At 39.1% G+C, this 20,857-nt stretch overlaps 1 protein-coding gene across 2 annotated transcripts in view; it reads right to left on the bottom strand.

Annotated features, from left to right (window-relative positions):
* TAMM41 (TAM41 mitochondrial translocator assembly and maintenance homolog) overlaps positions 1-17,131 on the bottom strand; it is a 37,107-nt gene extending 19,976 nt beyond the window's left edge. For both annotated transcript variants that reach the window (XR_009153747.1, XM_058171743.1), the window contains exons 1-6: positions 16,920-17,131; positions 15,164-15,343; positions 14,506-14,598; positions 7,266-7,416; positions 4,908-5,053; positions 2,332-2,497 (exon numbers count right to left, since the gene is read on the bottom strand). Coding sequence is in view for 1 of the 2 variants with exons in the window: in XM_058171743.1 (XP_058027726.1) it covers positions 2,332-2,497; positions 4,908-5,053; positions 7,266-7,416; positions 14,506-14,598; positions 15,164-15,343; positions 16,920-17,048 (865 nt within the window). In the remaining variant the exon portion in view is untranslated. The remainder of the gene's footprint in view (positions 1-2,331; positions 2,498-4,907; positions 5,054-7,265; positions 7,417-14,505; positions 14,599-15,163; positions 15,344-16,919) is intronic.
* Between the last annotated feature and the right edge of the window lie 3,726 nt (positions 17,132-20,857).

The raw sequence follows: 20,857 nt of genomic DNA, 5'->3' as shown, positions 1-20,857 counted from the left end.
AAGAGACAAAAGTATTATCCTTGAAACGAGGTTGTTTTGAATTATTAACAGACAAAAATATTACTGTCCCTGAAAGACAATATGTGAGGAAGATCTGGAAGAAATGGGTTGATTATATGTTTTATATCTATCATAAAAGACTAGGTATTTGGATTTATACTGGATTTTGACGAGGAAGGACTAAATTTGAATAGCTACTGTAATTCTCGGTATTGAAATTTTATAATGTGTTGTATTGTATTTTGAATAGAATATTTTTGAAAGAGTTTATGTAAGAAAGACCTGGGGGAAAAATTATATGGTTATAGAAGCTATAAGGGAGATATTCTTTGAATTGGATTGGATTTTTAAGCTTTAGTTGGTTTTAAATACTTTAGGATTAATTTGTTGTATTGATTTATATATTTTGTTACTGTTAATTGTTAATTTTTTATATTTTTTTTTCTCCTGAAGGATTTTGGTTATGTTAGGAGGAAGTCAGAGCTAGAGAGGGAAAATTGGTATAATAGTTTTGGGGGAAAATTTTCTTAGCATATGTTTGTTTTATTTTTAACTATACCTTGTGCTTCATCCGGGAAGTCAGGGGGGAGGGGGGAGGGTATTAGTGAAGGGAGGGGGGTTGGGGGGAAAGGGGGAAAATTTTTTTTTTTTTGTAAAACGTTTTGAATAAATAAATAAATAAAAAAAAGAATCCTGAAACTGACACAAGGGAGCTTTTTCCAAAAGGCAATTGGACTTTCTTGGATTTTTTTTTCTTTGAAAACGTTTCACTTCAGTTCTGAACGGAAAGAAAATGTTTTTAAAGAAAAAAAACAAGAATGTCCAGTTGCATTTTAGAAAAAGCACCTTTGGGAAAACCATGTCTTGGATGATTGAGAATCTTCAAACACCTTAAACTGAACACTTTTCTCCCAAAGGAGGCACGTGTGACTGGATGAATGCTGTGATAGTTATCACGATCAAGTAAATATTCCTTAAGGTATTATGTCTCAGTCAGGGAAACTGGGGGCCATTGCTGTCAAACTGGCAGCAATTACCTGCAGGACCCACCCAGAAATCCCCTTCAGCTGAAACTAATTATAGTTTAATTAATCTAATTAGCCAAGAGAGGAAAGAGGCAGACAGTTGATTAAACTTTTCCAAGCAAACTGTCCATCCCTTTGCTTTATATTAATTGAAACCCATTTAATATAACCAGACTAGGTATGCTGGTGACCTTTCCAGAGTAACTTTCCTGACAACTATGGTTGTGTTGTATAATATCCTACTTTGGAAACATCATGGTTGTAGCATTTAAGATAGTGGGAAATTTAGGCCAAGAGCGGGAATTTCTAAGTCCGTCACTGGATATAACTAAATCCCAAAGTCAGCCTCAAAATCCGTAGCTGACCTTGGGAGTAGCTATAGTTTATTGGCTAAGACACAGTGAAAAGTTGATATGATAGTTCTTCATATTGATATGAAGTTGATATGATAGTTCTTCATATTATATGGCAATTTGCTTTTGAGCCAAATAATCTGAAACAAGGATTTTTTTTTAACAGTTAGAGTTACCAAAACCAGGTTTCTAAAGAAACCAACATGGTGCCAAAAATAAGGATGTGTGTACTTTTATGCACAGTGGTGTATTTACACCAGGAGTGTCAAACTCATGTCGTCAGGGTAGTGTCATGTGATGTATCGGGACTTTTTCCCCCTTCACTAAACCCGGTGTGGGCATGGCCAGCCCGTGACAAATCCCGGGCCACAAGTTTGACAGCCCTGATTTAGGCTTATCAGAACAACATTAACATGGTAATCATTTTGTGCAATTTAATAGACCAAGTGAGATCATTCGGTATGTTCATAACTCCCAGGCGCAGAGCTGGAATTTCTAAGTACTTCATTGGACACAACCAGCTCCCAGGTTCAGTCCACAAGTTCTGCCTGAGGTGCTATAGTTTATTCAGATGGCTATTGGCTAAGACCCAATGAATGGTGCAACCAATGAATGGGACACACCCAGTGATAGTTCTGCACGTTCTATGGTAAATGATTTGTGAGCCAAATAACCTGAAAGAGGGAATCCGGAAGTAGAAATTGTAGAATAAATATACAGAGAGAAGTTTGTTAGGCATGACTAAAGGTTTGGCATAAGAACATAGCATTTTGAATTAGTCTTTATAGAGTCTAAACTGGGCTGACACAAAAAGTATCAATTACATCATCAGCTTTGATACCACTGCCCATTTCTAGCCACATATATTTTAATACTATGGATTCTGAAACTACTATATACAAGACTGATTCTAAAACATTCACTTCTGCAAATGAATTATCATTAAAACCTACCTTGGTGTACCACAAATCTACAGTCAGGGTCATGGGCGACTTGTAATAAAATTTCTTCCACATCTCTGTTCTTCCCTGGAGAATCCTTTAGGAAAGTTATTTTTTGCTGCAGGGTGCTTGGTAAAGCCATCAGTTGTGCAAACTGACCTTCTGGACTTTTATCTATCTAAAGATAAAAAAGGAGCAGACACAGCTGGTTTTCCTTTAACAACAACATAGAAAATTAGCAGCTCCATCTGTAACCAAGTTGCCAGCTCATGCAGGTTATATGCACCGGAGCACTGACTTTCCTTCATGGTCCATTCACCCCATAAAAGGGCACAGAAACTGGTTAATGTGGAAGGGAAAATATCAATGAATATGAGTAGAGCAAACTGATTTGACTCAAAACTGTATCTGCATTTTGATCTTCACTGCCACCTGCAAAAGTTTAAAATACAAGACTGGACTTGGGTTGTTTGCATTCAGAAATTTACTTATTTATATGGTTACCTATCTCACTCAATGAATCTAGGCTGCAACTGGTAAAAACATAAAAACACTTCCTACTCTTCCCACCAAGGCATCAAAATCACCCATATTATTTTTTTAATAAGACTTTTTAAATTTTAACAAAAGATAAAATACAAGAAAACAAAAAAAAAGGAAAAAGTGGGTAAGGGAAGAAACAAAATTGGATTTGCAGAAAAAGAAAAGAGAAGAAAAATATAGAAAAGAGTAACTTCTGACTTTCTTCAGTATAGATACTAGCATAAAATAATACAATTGCTCTAACATTAGCAATAATACATAATCAAAAACAGTTCCATCAAATCCCACAGCTAAAATTTCATCTCTTTCACTTTTAAGCAAAAAGTCCAAAAGTGGTTTCCAAGTAGATACAAGCCTAGGCAAAGTCTTTTCTTTAATCAAAGCAGTCAGTTTTGCCATCATCTCTGCCAAATCCATTAACTTCACCATTCCCACCATTGTGGAAATGTGTAAGTCTTTTCATTTCCATACATATGAAAGTCTCACTGCTAGAATCACCCATGTTACGGGAACAACCCCATTCTAGAGATATGCTTGGAGGAACAGCCTCCAAGGCTTCATGGCCTTCCAAAAGGCTAAAAGAATAGGGAGACTTGAACTTCAGACAGAAGACTATTCAAAAGGGTTAGGTAGGATGAGTAGTACCCAGATGACAACTTTTGAGGAAAGGGACATGGAATGTGCTTCACTCTATTTGGTTTCTGCCCTTCCAGACTCTTCTAGCCTCCAGGCAGTGAGCAAGCACCTGAACAGCATCACTTGTGTGCTATGGAGTGCAGACATGTAACAATATCATACTGGACCTAATGCCACTAAATGACCATCCAGTGGCTTCATGTGGCTCTTAACTTGGAAAGGAGACAGACTGGAGCACCCCACATAAAAGCCTAGAGCTGGATCTTTCTTCCCCACCAACATTTCCTGGTAAGAGCCATGGAAGAAGGAGAACCACTTCAAAACAGTGCCCCACCCCCATTTCTAATCAGATGATCCAGAAGCATACCATGGTTGATGGTACTGAAAGCTGTTGAGAAAAGGGCCAGGATGGGTGCATCACCCCAGTCCTTTCAGAGGTCATCCACCTACATGGTTATCTACAAATCTAGAGCTTCTGAGTAAGCAGAGAAAAAGATATATGATATGACAGGATAAATGAAGAGACTAAACAAAGGAAAATATTAAATCTTAAGCAGATAGCCTAGCCTCGGTTTATAAATAGATCTTCAAAGACTGGTTTAATTCAGGCAGAGGTTTTTTCCCCAATTTTTAATAATTGAATTTCAATTTAATAATTCAATTTAATAATTATATCCCATTTTCTATAATTGATAATCTACAACAGAATCATCAAGTTGAAATTGTTGCTAAATATCATCATGCAGTTGTCATTTACTACAAAAATGCCACTCTGTTTCCAAATGAGATTGGTCCAATAATCTGAGCAAAAGCCAATGGATTCATGAAACATGATTTATCTGAAAAGTTAAATTTTGGTATATGAAACTTGGTTTGTTTAGTCTTCGGATAATTTGTTATAAATCTTTACCAAATATATTATCCTCACTGCTTATATGGATTAATCATTTTTCCTGAAAACTACTGTAAATTAAACCGGGATTCATGCACCCAACATAAAGCAGAATGTAACAAAATGGCATTTTTAATACATGTTTCCATGTATATGTCCACAGTCAGGCTTGACTCCTATCAACTATCTGGACAACTGCACATAATTTTTTGGACGTGTTTTGTCAGTTTTTTCCTAGGACTGAGGCAGAATGATTGCCCTCAAATCCCCTGCTAGAATTCCTGGTCTCTCTTTTCTAGCTTCGTGCCTTTAACCATGACACCAAATTGATTCTCTTGAATAAAACCAGATTTAGATTGACAGAATTACATTTCTAAAGTAAGATAATGACTTTTCCAGATTTCTTAAGTAATCAAGCCATTTCCATATGCCAGGCTATGGATAGCTTTTTAACATGTCACACTATTCAAAATAGTTTACATTTTTTTAAAAAAGCTTGCAACATTGACCTGCTTACCTCTAACTTGCCCAGCTGATGCTTGTATATCACTTGAGGGCTATCTTGCAAAATGTGGCTATAGAGCTTCTGAAAATGTATCATGTTTGGTTTCACTATGTTCATAACCTTTGATTTATCTTCTCCAATAAGCATTCTGAAATCGCCTAAATCAAAGTCAGATGATCAATATTTATACAGGCAACCTGTTTATAGAAATGTAGTTTGCCTTACAATTAATAAGATTTCTAATACTAGCTGCAAACTGAGACTTAGTAATTATTACACTATTGTATCTTAGTAATTATTACACTAAAGCAGGGGTGGGGAACTATGGCTCCTTCATGACTTATGGACTTCAATTCCCAGAATTCCTGAGCCAGCCATGCTCAGGATAATGAAAGAATCAGTGATGAGTTTGAGGAAAATTGTGCAACATTCTGAATAAATGTGATGGAGAAAAATTAGTCTGTTAAGTCACATAAATGCATAAGTGAGAATATTTGGAGGTCTAAGAATAAAACAGTTGTGATAAACATCTGTTTTGAATATATGATTTAAGTATATGTCCATTTGTAAATATACCGTATTTTTTGGACTATAAGACGCTCTGGACTCTAAGACATACATTAGTTTTCGAGGACGAAAACAAGGGGAAAAAAATCTGTCTCTGCCTCCCAGCATTCATCTGGTTCTAGCCATCTAGCCATTCTTATGGCTAGTGGGTCCTTGCAGCAAACAACCTGGTCAACTTCAGCACATTATCACAGCCCCAGCACGTGGCTCATCAGGGCTCTGCTCCATTGCGCCCACCACTGGACAACTGAGCTGAGCTGCCACCACCAGGGAACGCTTGTGCCTTCGCTGCCGAGCAGCTGATTGGTGATTGGATTTGCCTCCCGGAATACTGCTGATCAGCTGTTCTAGGCAGTAGAGATTGCTGCCATGGCCCATTCGCCGCTGCCACCGCCCATTCACCACCACCCATTCATCGGCGAATGGGCCACAGCAAACAGGGCATGGCAGCAATCCCCACCGCCTAGAACAGTTGAACGGCACCAAACCAACTCCTTCCCCCCACCGCAATATTCGCTCTATAAGACACACAGATATTTCCACCCATTTTTTGGGGGGGGAGTGTGTCTTATAGTCCGAAAAATACACTACATATGTTAAAACAAAAGAATCTAAAAGTACAAAAAACCTGATAATTTATAAAAATATAAACTGATAGAAGCAGTAATGGCTAAAAGGGCATTTTGAATGTGGGATACTATCTTATTTGGTAGTGGATCTTGGAGAAAAATAGACAAGAAAGAATAAGAAAATGTAAGAATCATAGTATCAGAATGTGTACAGGTCTATCACGTGTATCAACCTAGGAGCAAGTAGAGCCAACAGTGATTTGTATCAAATAGTGGTTTTTATCTACAGTAGGAATGTAGGAATACTATACATATAAGTACTACAAGCAGTATCTAAACAAACAGCAATTACAACAGGGAAGAAATGCGATGAACCAACGAACACTCTAGCAGGGCCTCCTCTTATTACACAGGCTCTTAAAGGGATAACAGCCAAAGACCCTGCTGACTCATTCCCTTCATTGCATCAGCTGGTCAGCTCTTAAATTATCACCTTGACATTGGAAGGGATCTTAAAGGTAATCTATCCTATCCAAACCCTGACCAGTGCAAAATCCTCATAGCTTCTTGGATAAAAACTGTTTAATTTTTCCTGAGAAACTACAAATTTAGGAGGCAGGCCATTCTACTAAAAAGCTTTCACATCAGGAAAGCCCTCCTTATTTCAAGTCTGTGGATCTCTCTCAATTTATTCTCTATTCTTTGTTTCTCATAAAAGTACAATGCTTGCAACAAGGAAAAAGATGAGTCCTCCATTTTCAGAGTGGAATGAATGGAAAGTGGACAGCAAAAAAGATGTGGAAACTGCTTGGAATAGAATAAAAAGAATTATGTTACAGAATATTGCTGAAGTGTGAGGAGTTACATTAATGGGAAATATGGAAACGGATGATGATACAAAGACATCTATGAATGAAGGAAATATGCATATTAGAGAATGCTGAAAAAAAGGAGGATGAAAGAAAGATATAGTAATACATAGAAAGGGAAAAATGTAAGAGCAAATGCAAGCAAAAATGTTAAAGGAGTATCCAGTTGAGTGAATAGAAATGAAAATAATTTAAGCTATACATATGCAAGATCCAAAGCAGTTCTTTCTAATAGTTTGACAAATATGCTGAGCCATCTATTATGCTAGCAAACCGTAAGTAAAGTTGATGCACATTTTTCATTAACAGTTACTATCTCATTTTTTAAAAAATCAATTATTAAACTATTTAAAAGCTATACTCACCACAATATGACAATCCAGCAATCTTCATATAAAGATCTTCTTCAGAGAAACTTTCAGGCAACATGAGAAAGGCTGCCATGACAGCACTCTTCAAATTACTGGTCAGAGCCTCTTGCAGCTTAACATTCTCATTCTGAGCCAGAATTTTCACCTGTAATTAGTTGAAAAATTTGGTCATCAAATAAGAGGGAAAATAATCAACAAGCCATTTCATTGGAACAATCCTCTAAAGGTTGTTTAAGGGAGGGATCTCCAACCTTGGCAACTTTAAGACTTGTAGACTTCAACTCCCAGAATCCCTCAGCCAGCAAAGCTGGGAGTTGAAGTCCACAAGTCTTAAAGTTGCCAAGGTTGGAGACCCCTGGTTTAAGGGATATCTTCAGAAATTGAAGCAAACAAAAATCAGGCCCTCATCCTGAAAGCAAAATGCTTTCCTCAGCTTAATGAAAAGGTGAACAAAAGATCTATGAAACACAGCCACAACGGTAATGGCCTTTGAGACCAAGACTTTATGAAATTATATTGAAAAATCTACAGCAGCATAAGACCCCATAGTCCAATTTGTTTTTCAAAGCCTTTTTTCAATCAAAGGACTTTGCCACTTCCGTTTTAACACAGATCTTCTGAGGCAGCTTCAAACAGAAAAAAATGTGTACAATCTTGTTATGGGTGTTCACTGAAGAAGACTTCTCTTACTAGATATGACTCAATATGCTGCAAGAACAAGTATTGCCTCTAACATGATCACCATTTGCTCAAATGGAAAAAAAAATCCAAAACTTGAGTGAAGGAGACAGCTGGAACTTGACTGAATAAAACAGTATTTTATGATAAGAGTTCAGTTTTGCAAACATGCAGAAAGCACACAAACATCACTAATTCCATGACAGAGGCATGATTGTATCCAGAACCTCACAACTGAAGATACACACACATACACACACACACTTCTCTCTCTCTTTCTCTCCCTAAATGCAACCCTGGAGACTCAAAATGAACCTGTGGGGCATCCAATATCATTATTTTTCCATTTATCTCTCCCTGCATCTGAAGTGTGGTTTTTGTTAGTTACATAAAATTTGAACCATCTGAGTTGTTAAAGGTAAACTGGTCCTGGGAGAGGCTCCTAGAACACATGTTTTCAATTTGCTCTCCAGCCTGTTTTTGAAAGCCTAATTTTGCAAATAAGCATTTCCCTCCCCAAGAGGAGGTGGGGGGATCAGTACCATCCTGTGGAACTGCGAGAGGCTGAGAGAACAATCTTGGACTACAGTGGAACCCAGCTGCTTTGCCAACTGTTTCCAACGAATAAATTACACAGCCCGTTGAATAAGCAAGTGACCAAACCGTAAATTAACTGTTACAGAGAACAACTATGTTACTTGCTAGGAAAGAAAATTCACTGGACTGCATTAAGGGGGGTGGGGGGAATAAAGAAAGGTAGCACTCTGACCTTGAGCTTGCCTTGGACTACAGTTGCATTTAAAGACAATAAATGTAGAAGCACCAAATGTCTCACAATGTTTAGGTTAATTTCTAAATATGCCCATACTTGAAAAAGCTAAATGATTTGTTTCATATTTTTATTTGTTTGTAACTTTAGCAGTGGCCAGTGTTCTCCTAACTAAAAATGAAACCAAACAACTAAACAACCACACCTTTGGAATGAGTTTTGGAGGAAAAACATCCAATATGAACGATTTTTCAAGCTCCAAAATAAAGGTTAAAGAGAGGCAATGGAGCTGAGCTATTAAATCCTTTGTTCTGAAACACAATCAAATCCAATTTATTCTCAAAATTCATCCAAAATATAGTCCTAAAACACAGTTTTTAAAGATATGGTGGTTAGAACTTCTTACAAAGCCTGTAAGTATTTTTTCACCCATTATATATATTACCCATTTGCTCTTTAATGTTCCTTGAAGCTCCAGAATCATGTACCACTAAATTCCCTTTCTGTATTTTTAAAACAAAAAACTGCTAGAAAGAAAGGAAGGGTGGGGCAGAACACATACGCAAATATAATATTTGCAATTTCTAAACTAAGATACTATTGGTTTATTAATTTATATGGTTACAAAGGAGAGTGCAAAAAGCACAACAAATTACCTAAGGCAATCTACAGGAAGTACCACTAATATCTCATATAAAAAAAGAAAAAGCCTACACAAAGTTCCACATTCAATTTCTGACAATCCCTGAGAGTACCATCTGGAACCTCTATGTATTACAGAGCTCTGTATTAGCATTTAAAACTAAACAAGAAACTATAAGTAACTGCTGCCTGCTAAATTCTAGGAGTTGAAGTTCACAAACCTTAAAGTTGCCAAGTTTGGAGACCCCTGTTTTAAACCAATAATATTCATTTTAAGCCAAACTTTGCTGTGTTTTCAATAGGTACTTATGCCTCATTGAAAATGTCATCTGATTTATATTAAAACTGTTTCAAGAACAAGGAGGGAAGTGGAAGCTTAAAGTGGTATTTGAAGAGAAGAATGAAAAGGCAATAACTCTTATGTGTTTTAACTAATCCTGAGCTGAGGTGGCGCAGTGGTTAGAGTGCAGTACTGCAGGCTACTTCAGCTGCAGTTCAGCAGTTCAAATCTCACCGGCTCAAGGTTGACTCAGCCTTCCATCCTTCCGAGGTGGGTAAAATGAGGACCCAGATTGCTGGGGGCAATATGCTGACTGTATAACCCGCTTAGAGAGGGCTATAAAAGCACTATGAGGCGGTAATTGTTAATCAGGTCACAAATGGAAAGGTTACAAATAGTGATCACCTGACCCTGGCATAAATATATGCCATTTGCCCAAAACCCGAAGTTTCATGTGACCATGGGGGACATTGCAATGATAATAAGTGTGAAAGATGGTGGTAAATAACTCGTTCAGTGCTTGAAAGAGTGTAAGTACAAACAGTCACTAAATAATGGTTGCAAGGCTACCTGTACCTGTGTGGCTGAAACAGTAAAAGCTACTCAAACCACTTGTGCTGGAAACAGGAGACCATTATGGCATATCAAACTACAGTTTAATCCTATAGCTGTCTGAAAAATCTCTTGCTGGGGCATTCTGACTTTGTTGACAGAGACAGATTGTGGGAGAAACTGAAAGTATCCATTGATGGCTCTTCTTTTACATTCATCAATTGCATGAAAGTAACTAAAGGGTTATTATGTAACCATAGGGTATTTATCTACAACCAATTTATATGCAATTCTACTGGCTATTTGACAATGATTAGACAGTTATTTTAAATTCTATATAAACTCAATGGTTCAAACTCTTTCTAAACCCAGTTTATTTCCTCCAAGATTGGTATATTGACCCAACTCTGAATTTATGTTGGTGACATTGTTATTTTATAGTCTATAGCAGTGAGCTGAAGAGGTTTTACTGCTGATGCTAAAAAGAAAAACTTGCCATAAATTACTAAAAGTACAAAGGTTTTGTTTATCTTCAAAAGCCAAGTCAGATCAGAAAGTCAGATAACAGCAGATCAGTGTCCATGTTTTTCAGTGGGTAAAGGCTTTCTAGACAGAGATTAGGGAGAATGGCCACAGAAACATAATAGCAATTATTCATTTGATGTATATACAGTAACCGGTGCTGCATTTATTCCATCTGCAATTAAGACTTTCAAGCTTGCTATATACTTAAAAATGCACTTAAACATAATCCAATTCCACAGATCCATGCCTGATGTGCTTCAATGTGCACTTTGTGTAGTAGGAGGGATAAATTAACTCAGGTCCAACCTGGTGTCAGATCATAAACTTTTGGTATAAACTGAAGTTTTACTTTAAGAATTAGTCCTCTTAGATATGGGTTTATAGCTTTTGCTCCAAATAATAACTATAACAGCAAAGACAAGGTCAGGAGCCTACAGTAGAACAAATCACAACCTCCTCATGCAAGTTCCAAGTTAAGCTAATACAGAAAATGAAAGCCAACCAGTTCCACAAGACGATCTTCAATATATAGCCACTTTTGTCAATGATTACATCAGGAATTGCTTTGAAATCCTGAACACGGGGAACCAATAAACCATGGAATGAAATTTAAAAAGCTGCTAAGGAGGAATCTAGAGAGCCTGCCGAAGATCAAAACGCAGGTTGGGGACTTTCTGGAGAAGGTCTTAGCTATTTGGCTACTAAGAATCAGTGTCAGATATGCACAAAGAGCTTGTCTTTACATAGCGTATAAATCTGTATCTGTTGTTAATCAGAAAGAAATGTTTTAAAAAGCCCTTGCCAATAGAAAGGCCTTAACATTCAAGTGATGAAAAAATTGACAAAACCTCAAAGAAAATCCACATAGTATTTGCATTATTTTTCCCAAATGAAAAAAAGAAAAATCCTAAATATCCATGTGGCAACCATTACATCTAGTACATCTCAGTTTCAAATAGTTAAAATAAAGTAATTCCATATAAAACGTGTTATAAAGTGCCGTTGGTTTCATTGCAAATGCTAGAGACCTACTTTTGTACAATCTCTACCTGCATGAACAAGTGCCTACTCAAACAGTTGGCAAATATGAAGAGAAAAGCTAAATAAACACAAATGGAAACATATTTTGCCTAACACAGTGCAACTTTTTCATGAATCAAAACATTGTTTGATTCAAAACATCATACACTGTGATATGGCTATATGGAACCACCAATCACCAATCACCTTGCATGTTAAAAGCTAACTTTTGCCAAAAAGCTTTCAAGGGAGTAATTAGCAAGAACTGAATGCATCTGAAGCAAAATCCTGTAAGAACTTTACGGAAAAAGCTGCTTACATCCGATTGTAGTTTAATTTAGTTCCCACATGAAAAGATGAACATTCAGGTTTTTTTAAGAATGTCACAATGACCAATTAGGAGTAAAGACTACACTGTAGAGCAGGGGTCTCCAGCCTTGGTCCCTTTAAGACTTGTGGACTTCAACTCCCAGAGTTCCTCAGCCAGCTTTGCTGGCTGAGGGACTCTGGAAGTTGAAGTCCACAAGTCTTAAAGGGACCAAGGTTGGAGACCCCTGCTGTAGAGCCTCTTCTAAGGCCAATATGTAATTTCTGGTTTATTCTGTCTTAACAAATATTAAGGAACATATTCCAAAGCTTTTAAAACCTTTCTTTTCCAGAGTAGTGCCCTTGAAAAACTTTGTGTAATAGAGTCAGAAAATGCTAGACAGCAGGTAAAATTACACTACAAACACAAATTAGATAGAAATTCAGAGATGGCCAAATTAAGATTCAACTCCAAAGGGATCCCTCTATCCATATCAATGTTACTATTAAATTATTACTAAATGTATCTTAAAACCAGGAGTCTCCAGGAGTCTTAAATTGGCAAATTTAAGACTTGTGGACTTCAACTCCCAGAATTCCTCAGCCAGCTTTGCTGGTTGTTTTGTCTTTTTAAAAAAAATCTTAACTCTGCTTCCATCTTGTGGCCAGTCAGAATAAGTAACAAATGTGCCTCTCCTTTATTCTGATGGGCACCTAGGTTGAATTCCGTTTTATTTACTATCATCATTATATAAGATACATAAAATGTTTAAATAGATTATACTTCAGTACAGTGAGATATAGCCACATATTCTAGCACAACCACTGCAAGTATGAAGAGATAACACTTCTATCAACAATTCATAGCACCCTATCACATGCTTCTTCTAGAGTCAGGGATTGCATTGTTGGTATACAGTTGTTAGAGATATTGCAATTGTCTCATACTGTTTACCTTGACTTAGCATGTTGTGCAAAGCTAATGTTACATAAAGCTAATAGGCTAATGTTACATGAAGAACAGAGGAACAAATAACAATAGCCTGCCTTCTATTGCAATGGAGCTGGTTAGTGCTTCTGAAAAAAAACCTGTGCTATCTCCAGTTCCAAAATGCATTTGTTGCTTAGCCATTACCTGAGCAAACTGAGTGATTTGCTCAATTATCAAAGAACTTAAAATAAAACCATGGGCATGAACTGAACAGTCTTGTTTTGAAACCATGCCAATACATCCACCCCATTTGGTCTGGAAACAAGCCTGCAGCGTTTTCAGACTCTTTATGTTAATAAATGTAGGGTTTTCACAAGCAGTTTTGGGGGCTGGGGGGCAGGAGGGCAAGAGTGACAATGCAAAATGGGATTGTGTAGCCATCTCTTCAAAACAACAGAGGACAAGTTAATCCTCCATCTAGATATATATATATATAAAAGTGAAAACTACTCACGCATTAATACGAAATCTCCAGAACCGTAAAGCCTACAAACTTGAAATTTGCCACGTATGTTCCTCTTGGCTTCTAGGTGCTCACTAAGAAAGGATTTTTCAAAATGACCAGCAGGCCATTACTTTATCCTCTATTATTATAACACACTCTGATGCTAATTAGTTAGATGTTCTACTCCCTCTCCCAACTTGAAAATAACTCCGAAGAGATTGGGATAAGCATAGGACAGGCTTCTTGGGGCAGGCCTCATGGAGAGAAGGGGCTAGAAAGCCTGAGGGAGTTAAGGGGATAGGATGGGAGACGTTTCTGTGGCGCAAGGCTGAGGGAGAGAAGAGGATATATGGGGCAAGGCTGAGGGAGAGAAGGAGATAGGGAGGAGAGACTTCTGTGGGGAAAGGCTGAGGGACAGAAGGGGATAGGAGAAGATATGTGGGGCAAGGCTGAGGGAGAGAAGGGGATAGAGGGAGGCTGATTGTAACTACTCATTAATTTTCAAACTCTAAGTGTCGATTTATCAAGCCCGATCATAGCAGAACACGGGAATTCAGGTAGTTTTAAATAAAAACAAATCATATAAGGCAGGGGTGTCAAACTCACGTCGTTGCAGTGTCACATGATGTATCGGGACTTTTTTCTTTTGCTAAACTACGCATGGGCGTGGCCAGCGTATGACGCATCTGTCCCATGGGCCGGGAGTTTGACAGCCCTGATGTAAGGCCTTTAGATCAAATGTTATAGTAACTTAAACATCAAATACTTTAAAACGTGAGTACTCTAGACCAGGGGTGTCAAACTTGGCGGTGACATGTGACGTATCGGGACTTTTTCCCCCTTCGCTAAACCGGGCGTGGGCATGGCCAGCACGTGACAGCCCTGGTCTAGACAATACTGTTATGACTCACAGCCATCATTTATTTTCCCCATATTACTGTGAGTCAATTTCCCTATTATTACAGTCAGTGCTATCTACCATATTTTTTTCATTTGTAATTTTAAACAAATAAGCAGAAGTAGTACCGGCTTTTGCAGACGTCCAGCTACATAGAGTGTCTTCCATCGCAGCAAATCTTCAATTAAAGCATCAGTACTTATGACACCATATTTTATAACCTGGCAGAAAAGAGAGCTAAATTAGACAAACATAATTTTGAGATAGGTGTAGTTCTATCTAAATCAAACATTGAAAAGCTAAAAATGCCAGAAGTCTTATTATTCTGACCTTTTTAAGAAAATCAGATTTTTATCTAACTTTGCAGGTCATTTTCCTGAAAAGCAACGCATAGCACAGAGCAGAAACCATTTTTGATCTGAACTAAGCTGGCAATTTCTTCTTATTCTCCTACATACTCTTGAACTCAGATTCTTTTCTCTTCCCTTATTCTGCAAAACTTCCTAAGAAGGTTGCTATGTTCCTATGACTGGGTTTTGAAACCCTCAGTAAGTTAAAAAAAGAATGCATTCATTAAAATATTAACTAAAATAAACATTTCATTAATAAAATACTAATAAAAAGAACAGAATAACTCTAAAATCTGGTCAATTTTAAAGTACAATGGATTTAATTTTCAGTGAATATATTGCCTTCTAACAGCATTACAACACTGGAGAAAGAAGATAAAAATCAGACAAATTAGAAATAATTTTGCATTTTTCTTAAGGTGTAAACATGACTTACCCTACCATTACAAGGCACCAATGTATTATAGTAAATCCCTGCTCCATAGTTTTGGATGTTGCATATTGACTTGGTTCCAAAATATTTTAGGCAGGAATAATGACTCCGGTTTTTGGACAGGTTCATTGCATGCCATGTTGCAGAATCATCAACTGCAAATACAAAATCCAGCATATTGTTCTGCAAAGGAAAATGAGAACAACACTGACTTTTCTAGTTGGCAAAATCCACAATTCATCTGTTAGCATTGGGATCTTTAGCACGGATCTAATTTTTAGCTTATCCAAAGAAGTGTGTGAGACATGAAGGAGAATGTTCCTAGGACACATCTTTTTTCTGGTGTGAGGCAGTGTCGTGTCCCACTCCTCCGCTGACGGCTGGGTCCGGGAAATCCGAATCAGGCGTGCCTCTGCAGCTCTGCCCAAAGTCCCAGCAAAGTCCTCAGAGCAGGCAGGAGACCAGTAAGTGACTTCAGCAAGATAAGTTTGACTTTTGCCTGACTCAGAGACTGCCAGAAAGTAGATCCTTTATATAGGCCATGGGGTGTGGCTCCATGACTCAGCACTCATTAAGGCCTGCCCCTCCCTTCCCTCTGCAGCCTCCGCCTCTCCAATCTTCTGATGCGAGGGTCACACCAATCAGCTGTTGGTAATAAACCCTCCTCAGGCTCACCTGCTGTGGAGGAGGGGGAGGGGTCTAGCTGCTCCGTTTGCCGGGGCATGGAGTCAGGGCTGGGGCAGGGAGATTCTCCTTCTGCAGTTTGTGTGGGCATGGAGCCAGGACTGGGACCGGGAGGCATACATTCCTCAGTGTGCGGGAGCAGGTAAGAAGGCCCCGGCTGCTCTGAGGACGGGCAAGACACAACAGGCAGGAAAAACAATGTTTGTCACTAGGTTATCAGATTAACAGAGCTTCAGGAGAACCAGTTGTTAACTTTCTGAGCAGTTTGATGAACTGGTTGTTGGAAGAAATCATTAAGGCAGAGAACCGGTTGTTAAATTACTTGAATCCCACCACTGCCCTAAGCTCTACTCCCTTTCCCCTTTGGGGAAGATTAGAACAAGAAACCCAATTCAATGCAGTTCCCTGGATTATATACATAACTCCTTCCATAAATCTAGAAAATCATGAATAGTTGCCATCTTCAGCTACAATGAGCTAGAACTATTGTGTGTTCTATTTTTTTTTATATATATATATAAAAACCCTGAGGAAACTTCTGATTAATGCAATGGACAGGTGTTCCAGGCAGCAATCACTGGAAACCTTGTAACTAGGCAAGACCTAGGAGTAGTCTAAAGCAGTAAAAAATAAAAATGATGGTATGGGAAGCTCAATGTTAGAAAACCTGTAACGTGCTCGCTGGTGATAGAACTCAATTTAATCTTTCCCAATTTAAGTCAACCTCCAGTGTCACACAGGATTGGCCATCTCTCAGGAAGTACTCTAGCACTCATTCAAGCAAGTCTCCTCCTCTTTCCAAGGGTATATAAAGAGCTTAGGTAAAACAAATAGGTCTATTATCATGATGGGCAAAATAGCTCAGTGGTGATGGCTGGGCACAAGGGCTTTAGACCAGGTTTCTCCGACCTTGGCAACTTTAAGCCTGGCGGACTTCAACTCCCAGAATTCCCCAGCCAGCTTTGCTGTTTTGCTTTGCAGCTTTGCTGGCTGGGGAATTCTGGGAGTTGAAGTCCGCCAGGCTTAAAGTTGCCAAGGTTGGAGACCCCTGCTTTAGACCCCCGCCCCGGCTCACCTCCGTTGCGGCGGTAGAAGACCCCGCTTGTTGGAAGACCCCGGAGCCATAAGCGAAGGCTAAGCTGAGCTCTTGAGGGAAGTGAGCCAAGATCCTGCGGAACTTCACGGCCGAGCTCGGCAAAGACATGCGGGCAGAGGAGGGGCAGCAAAGAGGCGCCCCGCCGGAATTCGTGCTCGGCGCCTTCTTCCAAGCAACACGTGGTCGGTCCGGGCGGAAGCCTCGCCTCGCCAGTAGCTCCGGAGGAAAGGTTGTTGGTGATGGGAGAGGAACGACCGACAGGTAGATGAGGGACGCTGCCTAAAACCACAGCGCCCCCCCCCGCCTCAGGCGGTATTGCTCTTTCGCTTTAAGAAAACAGAAGGTCGCGCGGTCTGTTACAAGACATCGCGGTGCATCTTTAGTGGATCTAAAGACGGATTCAGCAGCCCTGTGCAATCGATGAATTATATTCAGAAAAACGCTGCTGCGTTCGTTTCAGGATTGCCTTCGTATAACGCCTCCTGTTATTTAAAGTTTTCTCTTTTTTTTAACAGATTAACAGAGTTGGAAGGGGTCTTGTAGGTCATCTAGCCCAAGCCCAACCCCCTCCCCGCCCAAGCAGGAGACCCTACACCATTTCTGACAGATGGCAGTCTAGTCTCTTCTTGAAAGCTTCCAGTTATGCAACAGTCGCAATTTCTGAAGGCAAGCTGTTCCATTGGTTAATTGTTCTCACTGTCAGAAAATTTCTCCTTATTTCCAGGTTGAATCTCTACTTATTCAGTTTCCATCCATTATTCCTTGTCTGGCCTTCGGGTGCTTTGGAAAATAGCATGACCAACTCCTCTCTGTGTCAGCCCCTCAAATATTGGACCACTGCTATCATGTCTCCCCTGGTCCTTCTCTTCATTAGACTAGCTTTTCCCAGTTCCTGCAACCATTCTTCATATTTTTGAGCCTCCCGTCCCCTAATCTTGAGCCTCCCGTCCCCTAATCTAATCCCCTAATCCCGTCCCCTAATTCTTCATATTTTTGAGCCTCCGTCCCCTAGAAGGGCCGTGATAGCTCAGGCTGTAAGAAGCCTGTTATTAGAACACAGCAGCCTGCAATTACTGCAGGTTCAAGCCCGGCCCGAGGTTGACTCAGCCTTCCATCCTTTATAAGGTAGGTAAAATGAGGACCCAGATTGTTGGGGGGGAATGAGACTATTGCCTTATACACTGTAAGCCGCCCTGAGTCTTCGGAGAAGGGCGGGATATAAATGTAAATAAATAAATAAATAAATAATAATCATCTTGGTTGCTCTTCTCTGCACTCTAGAGTATCCACATCTTTTTCATAGTGTGGTGACCAAACCTGGATGCAGTATTCTAGGTGTGGTCTTACTAAGACTTTATAGAGTGGCATTTTTGAGGAGTTCTTTAATTCCAACCAAGCACTGTTTCCTTGATCTGCTTTGTAACCGAACTTCATTCCTTTTCTCTGTATGACCAAATTGCCTTCACAGGCTTCTTTATACCAGTTCCTCATGCCTGTACTCTATCCACGTTAATTCTGGACGTGCATTTTTTTACTCTTATTAATTGCTTGTTTTGCCACTCCTGAAGCCCACTCCATCCCATTGCATTCATCTTCCTTTTCCTTTTCTCCTGATAACACCCATTTCTCAGTTACATGAAACAAAGAAGGCCTTCTGGTTTCTTTTGACAGTTACTCATTCCTTTCCACAGACTATATTTTACTGCCTGCCTTTCCATCAACATTTGCATATCTTAAAATGTCTCCATTTCACCATCTTGGTAGACTACCAAAATGTACAGGTTAATCTCTGTTTACTCTAGCTTTTTTTGCTGGTTATATATTACTTCCATTTATTCATTTCATTTTTCCTGTCAAATCTTGCTCACTGCTAGATGAATTTGCAGGTTCATAATTTTCACTGCATCATGTAATCTATCTACCGTTTTCTCCGAATCTGTTGGGGTCTCAGAACAACAAAATGGCATCATTTGTTTGCAAAAATACATGTACATTCATTTCCCCAACCAATATGCCTCTGATGTGATAATAAGTACTAGGAATGTGCAGTGTTCCAATATCTCAGGGGTTGCCACAAAGAAGAGGGAGTCAAACTATTCTCCAAAGCACCTGAGGGTAGAACAAGAAGCAATGGGTGGAAACTAATCAAGGAGAGAAGCAACTTAGAACTAAGGAGAAATTTCCTGACAGTTAGAACAATTAATAAGTGGAACGACTTGCCTCCAGAAGTTGTGAATGCTCCAACACTGGAAATTTTTAAGAAAATGTTGGATAGCCATTTGTCTGAAATGGTGTAGAGTTTCCTGCCTGGGCAGGGGGTTGGACTAGAAGACCTCCAAGGTCCCTTCCAACTCAGTTATTATGTTATGTTATGTTATGAATCCTGGGATCTATATTAAGCTACTGATTATATAGCCTTTATTCCTTTCGACTTCACAATAGCATTTTTAATTTAGGTTCTTTGGAGCACTTACGAAGTTAAAGTATGGTTGATTCATTTGTGGCTTAGAACTGTTGTCCCCAATTCGGGTCTGAGTCTGGTGCTGAGGCTGATGAACGACGACAAACACGAGGTGCAGGGTTTTTTTCCTTTTATTGAAGTGCTCCAAGAAAAGGGGGGCCAAAATGCCAAGAGCCCAGAACCAAGGATTAAGAAAGCTTTATACAATTTTACTAAAGCAGAAGGTGGGATATAAGAAATATCATCTAATAAACATTTTAGTAATGATCTAACAATTTGTTCTATTGGTGTCTAGCCATCCCTATTCTTAAGCCTTGGCTAATGAATGGTCCAGGAATTGTCTGATACATATTCTGTTATCAGTCCTCTAACCACCTAGAATTGCTGTAAGTGTTACACCTGCATATTCTCTGTGAATAAGCATTCTTTGTTCTTGCCAGACAGACTCCATAATTACAGGCTTCCAGGTCTCCTTTCAGTTGTATGCCATAACCTTGTTTTGTTTTAGCAGCCAGCCCATCAGAGCTGTGTTTACATAATTTGCTCCTGATGTGGAGCAAATCCTGGAGAATCCTGTTTTGTACACAGAGTTTGTCCTGAGTTTGAGAAACTGTACCCTAGGGTGGTTTTTCTCAACCTTAGCAATTTTAAGATGATTTCTGGGTGTTGGAAGTCCACACATCTTGTTGCTGAAGGTGAGAAACACGGCCGTAGAGGAAATTTCCACCCTTTGGGTCTCCGTGAGATTTTTTTCTTAATCCCTATTGAAAACCTCCTTCAATCAAACCTACGGCAAACTCTCCACTCTCCACCTAGCAGGGATGCTAAGTGGTATCTCTCAAGGCCGTCTTAACAGCATTATGGGCCCTGGGCAAAGCAGTATACTACTGACAACTACTCACTATAAATAAAAATTTAAATGGTTGATAAAATGAAACATATATTTGCATGTTAACATTAATAAAAAATGCAGAAAAATGTAATAAATATGTTGCTGTATTTATACGATACGAGGTGCACTGAAGGGTTAACACAGATTAACAGATTAGTATGGGGCCCCTATGCTAGTGGGCCCCACGGGTAAGTGCCCATCAGGCCCATGCGTTAAGGCAGCCTCTCCACAGGCTCAATAATACCCAAGATACTATTTATGAAAGATAACTAATGTTTACTTTCCTGCATTCAGAAACACAGCCTGAGTCAGCTACCTAGCTACATACTGTACTTGCATTCAACCAAAAACCATACAGATCTATGACCAGATTTACACAGATAAAAGACTACCTGCTGGCTGGGAAATTCTGAAAGTTGAAGTCCCCACATCTTCATGTTACCACAGTTGAGAAACACCGTTCTAGACTTAAGAATTCAAGGACCCAAGCTAGTCACTCTCAAGAGGTGGCTAGCAGTAACTTGTTATCTTAAGGGATATGAATAGTAAGGAGTTTGGTCATTG

The sequence above is a fragment of the Ahaetulla prasina genome, chromosome 2, assembly GCF_028640845.1.
Source record: "Ahaetulla prasina isolate Xishuangbanna chromosome 2, ASM2864084v1, whole genome shotgun sequence".
Taxonomy (NCBI): Eukaryota; Metazoa; Chordata; class Lepidosauria; order Squamata; family Colubridae; genus Ahaetulla; species Ahaetulla prasina.
The sequence above is the reverse complement of the archived record's forward strand: the minus strand, read 5'-3'. Positions and strand labels throughout refer to the sequence as shown.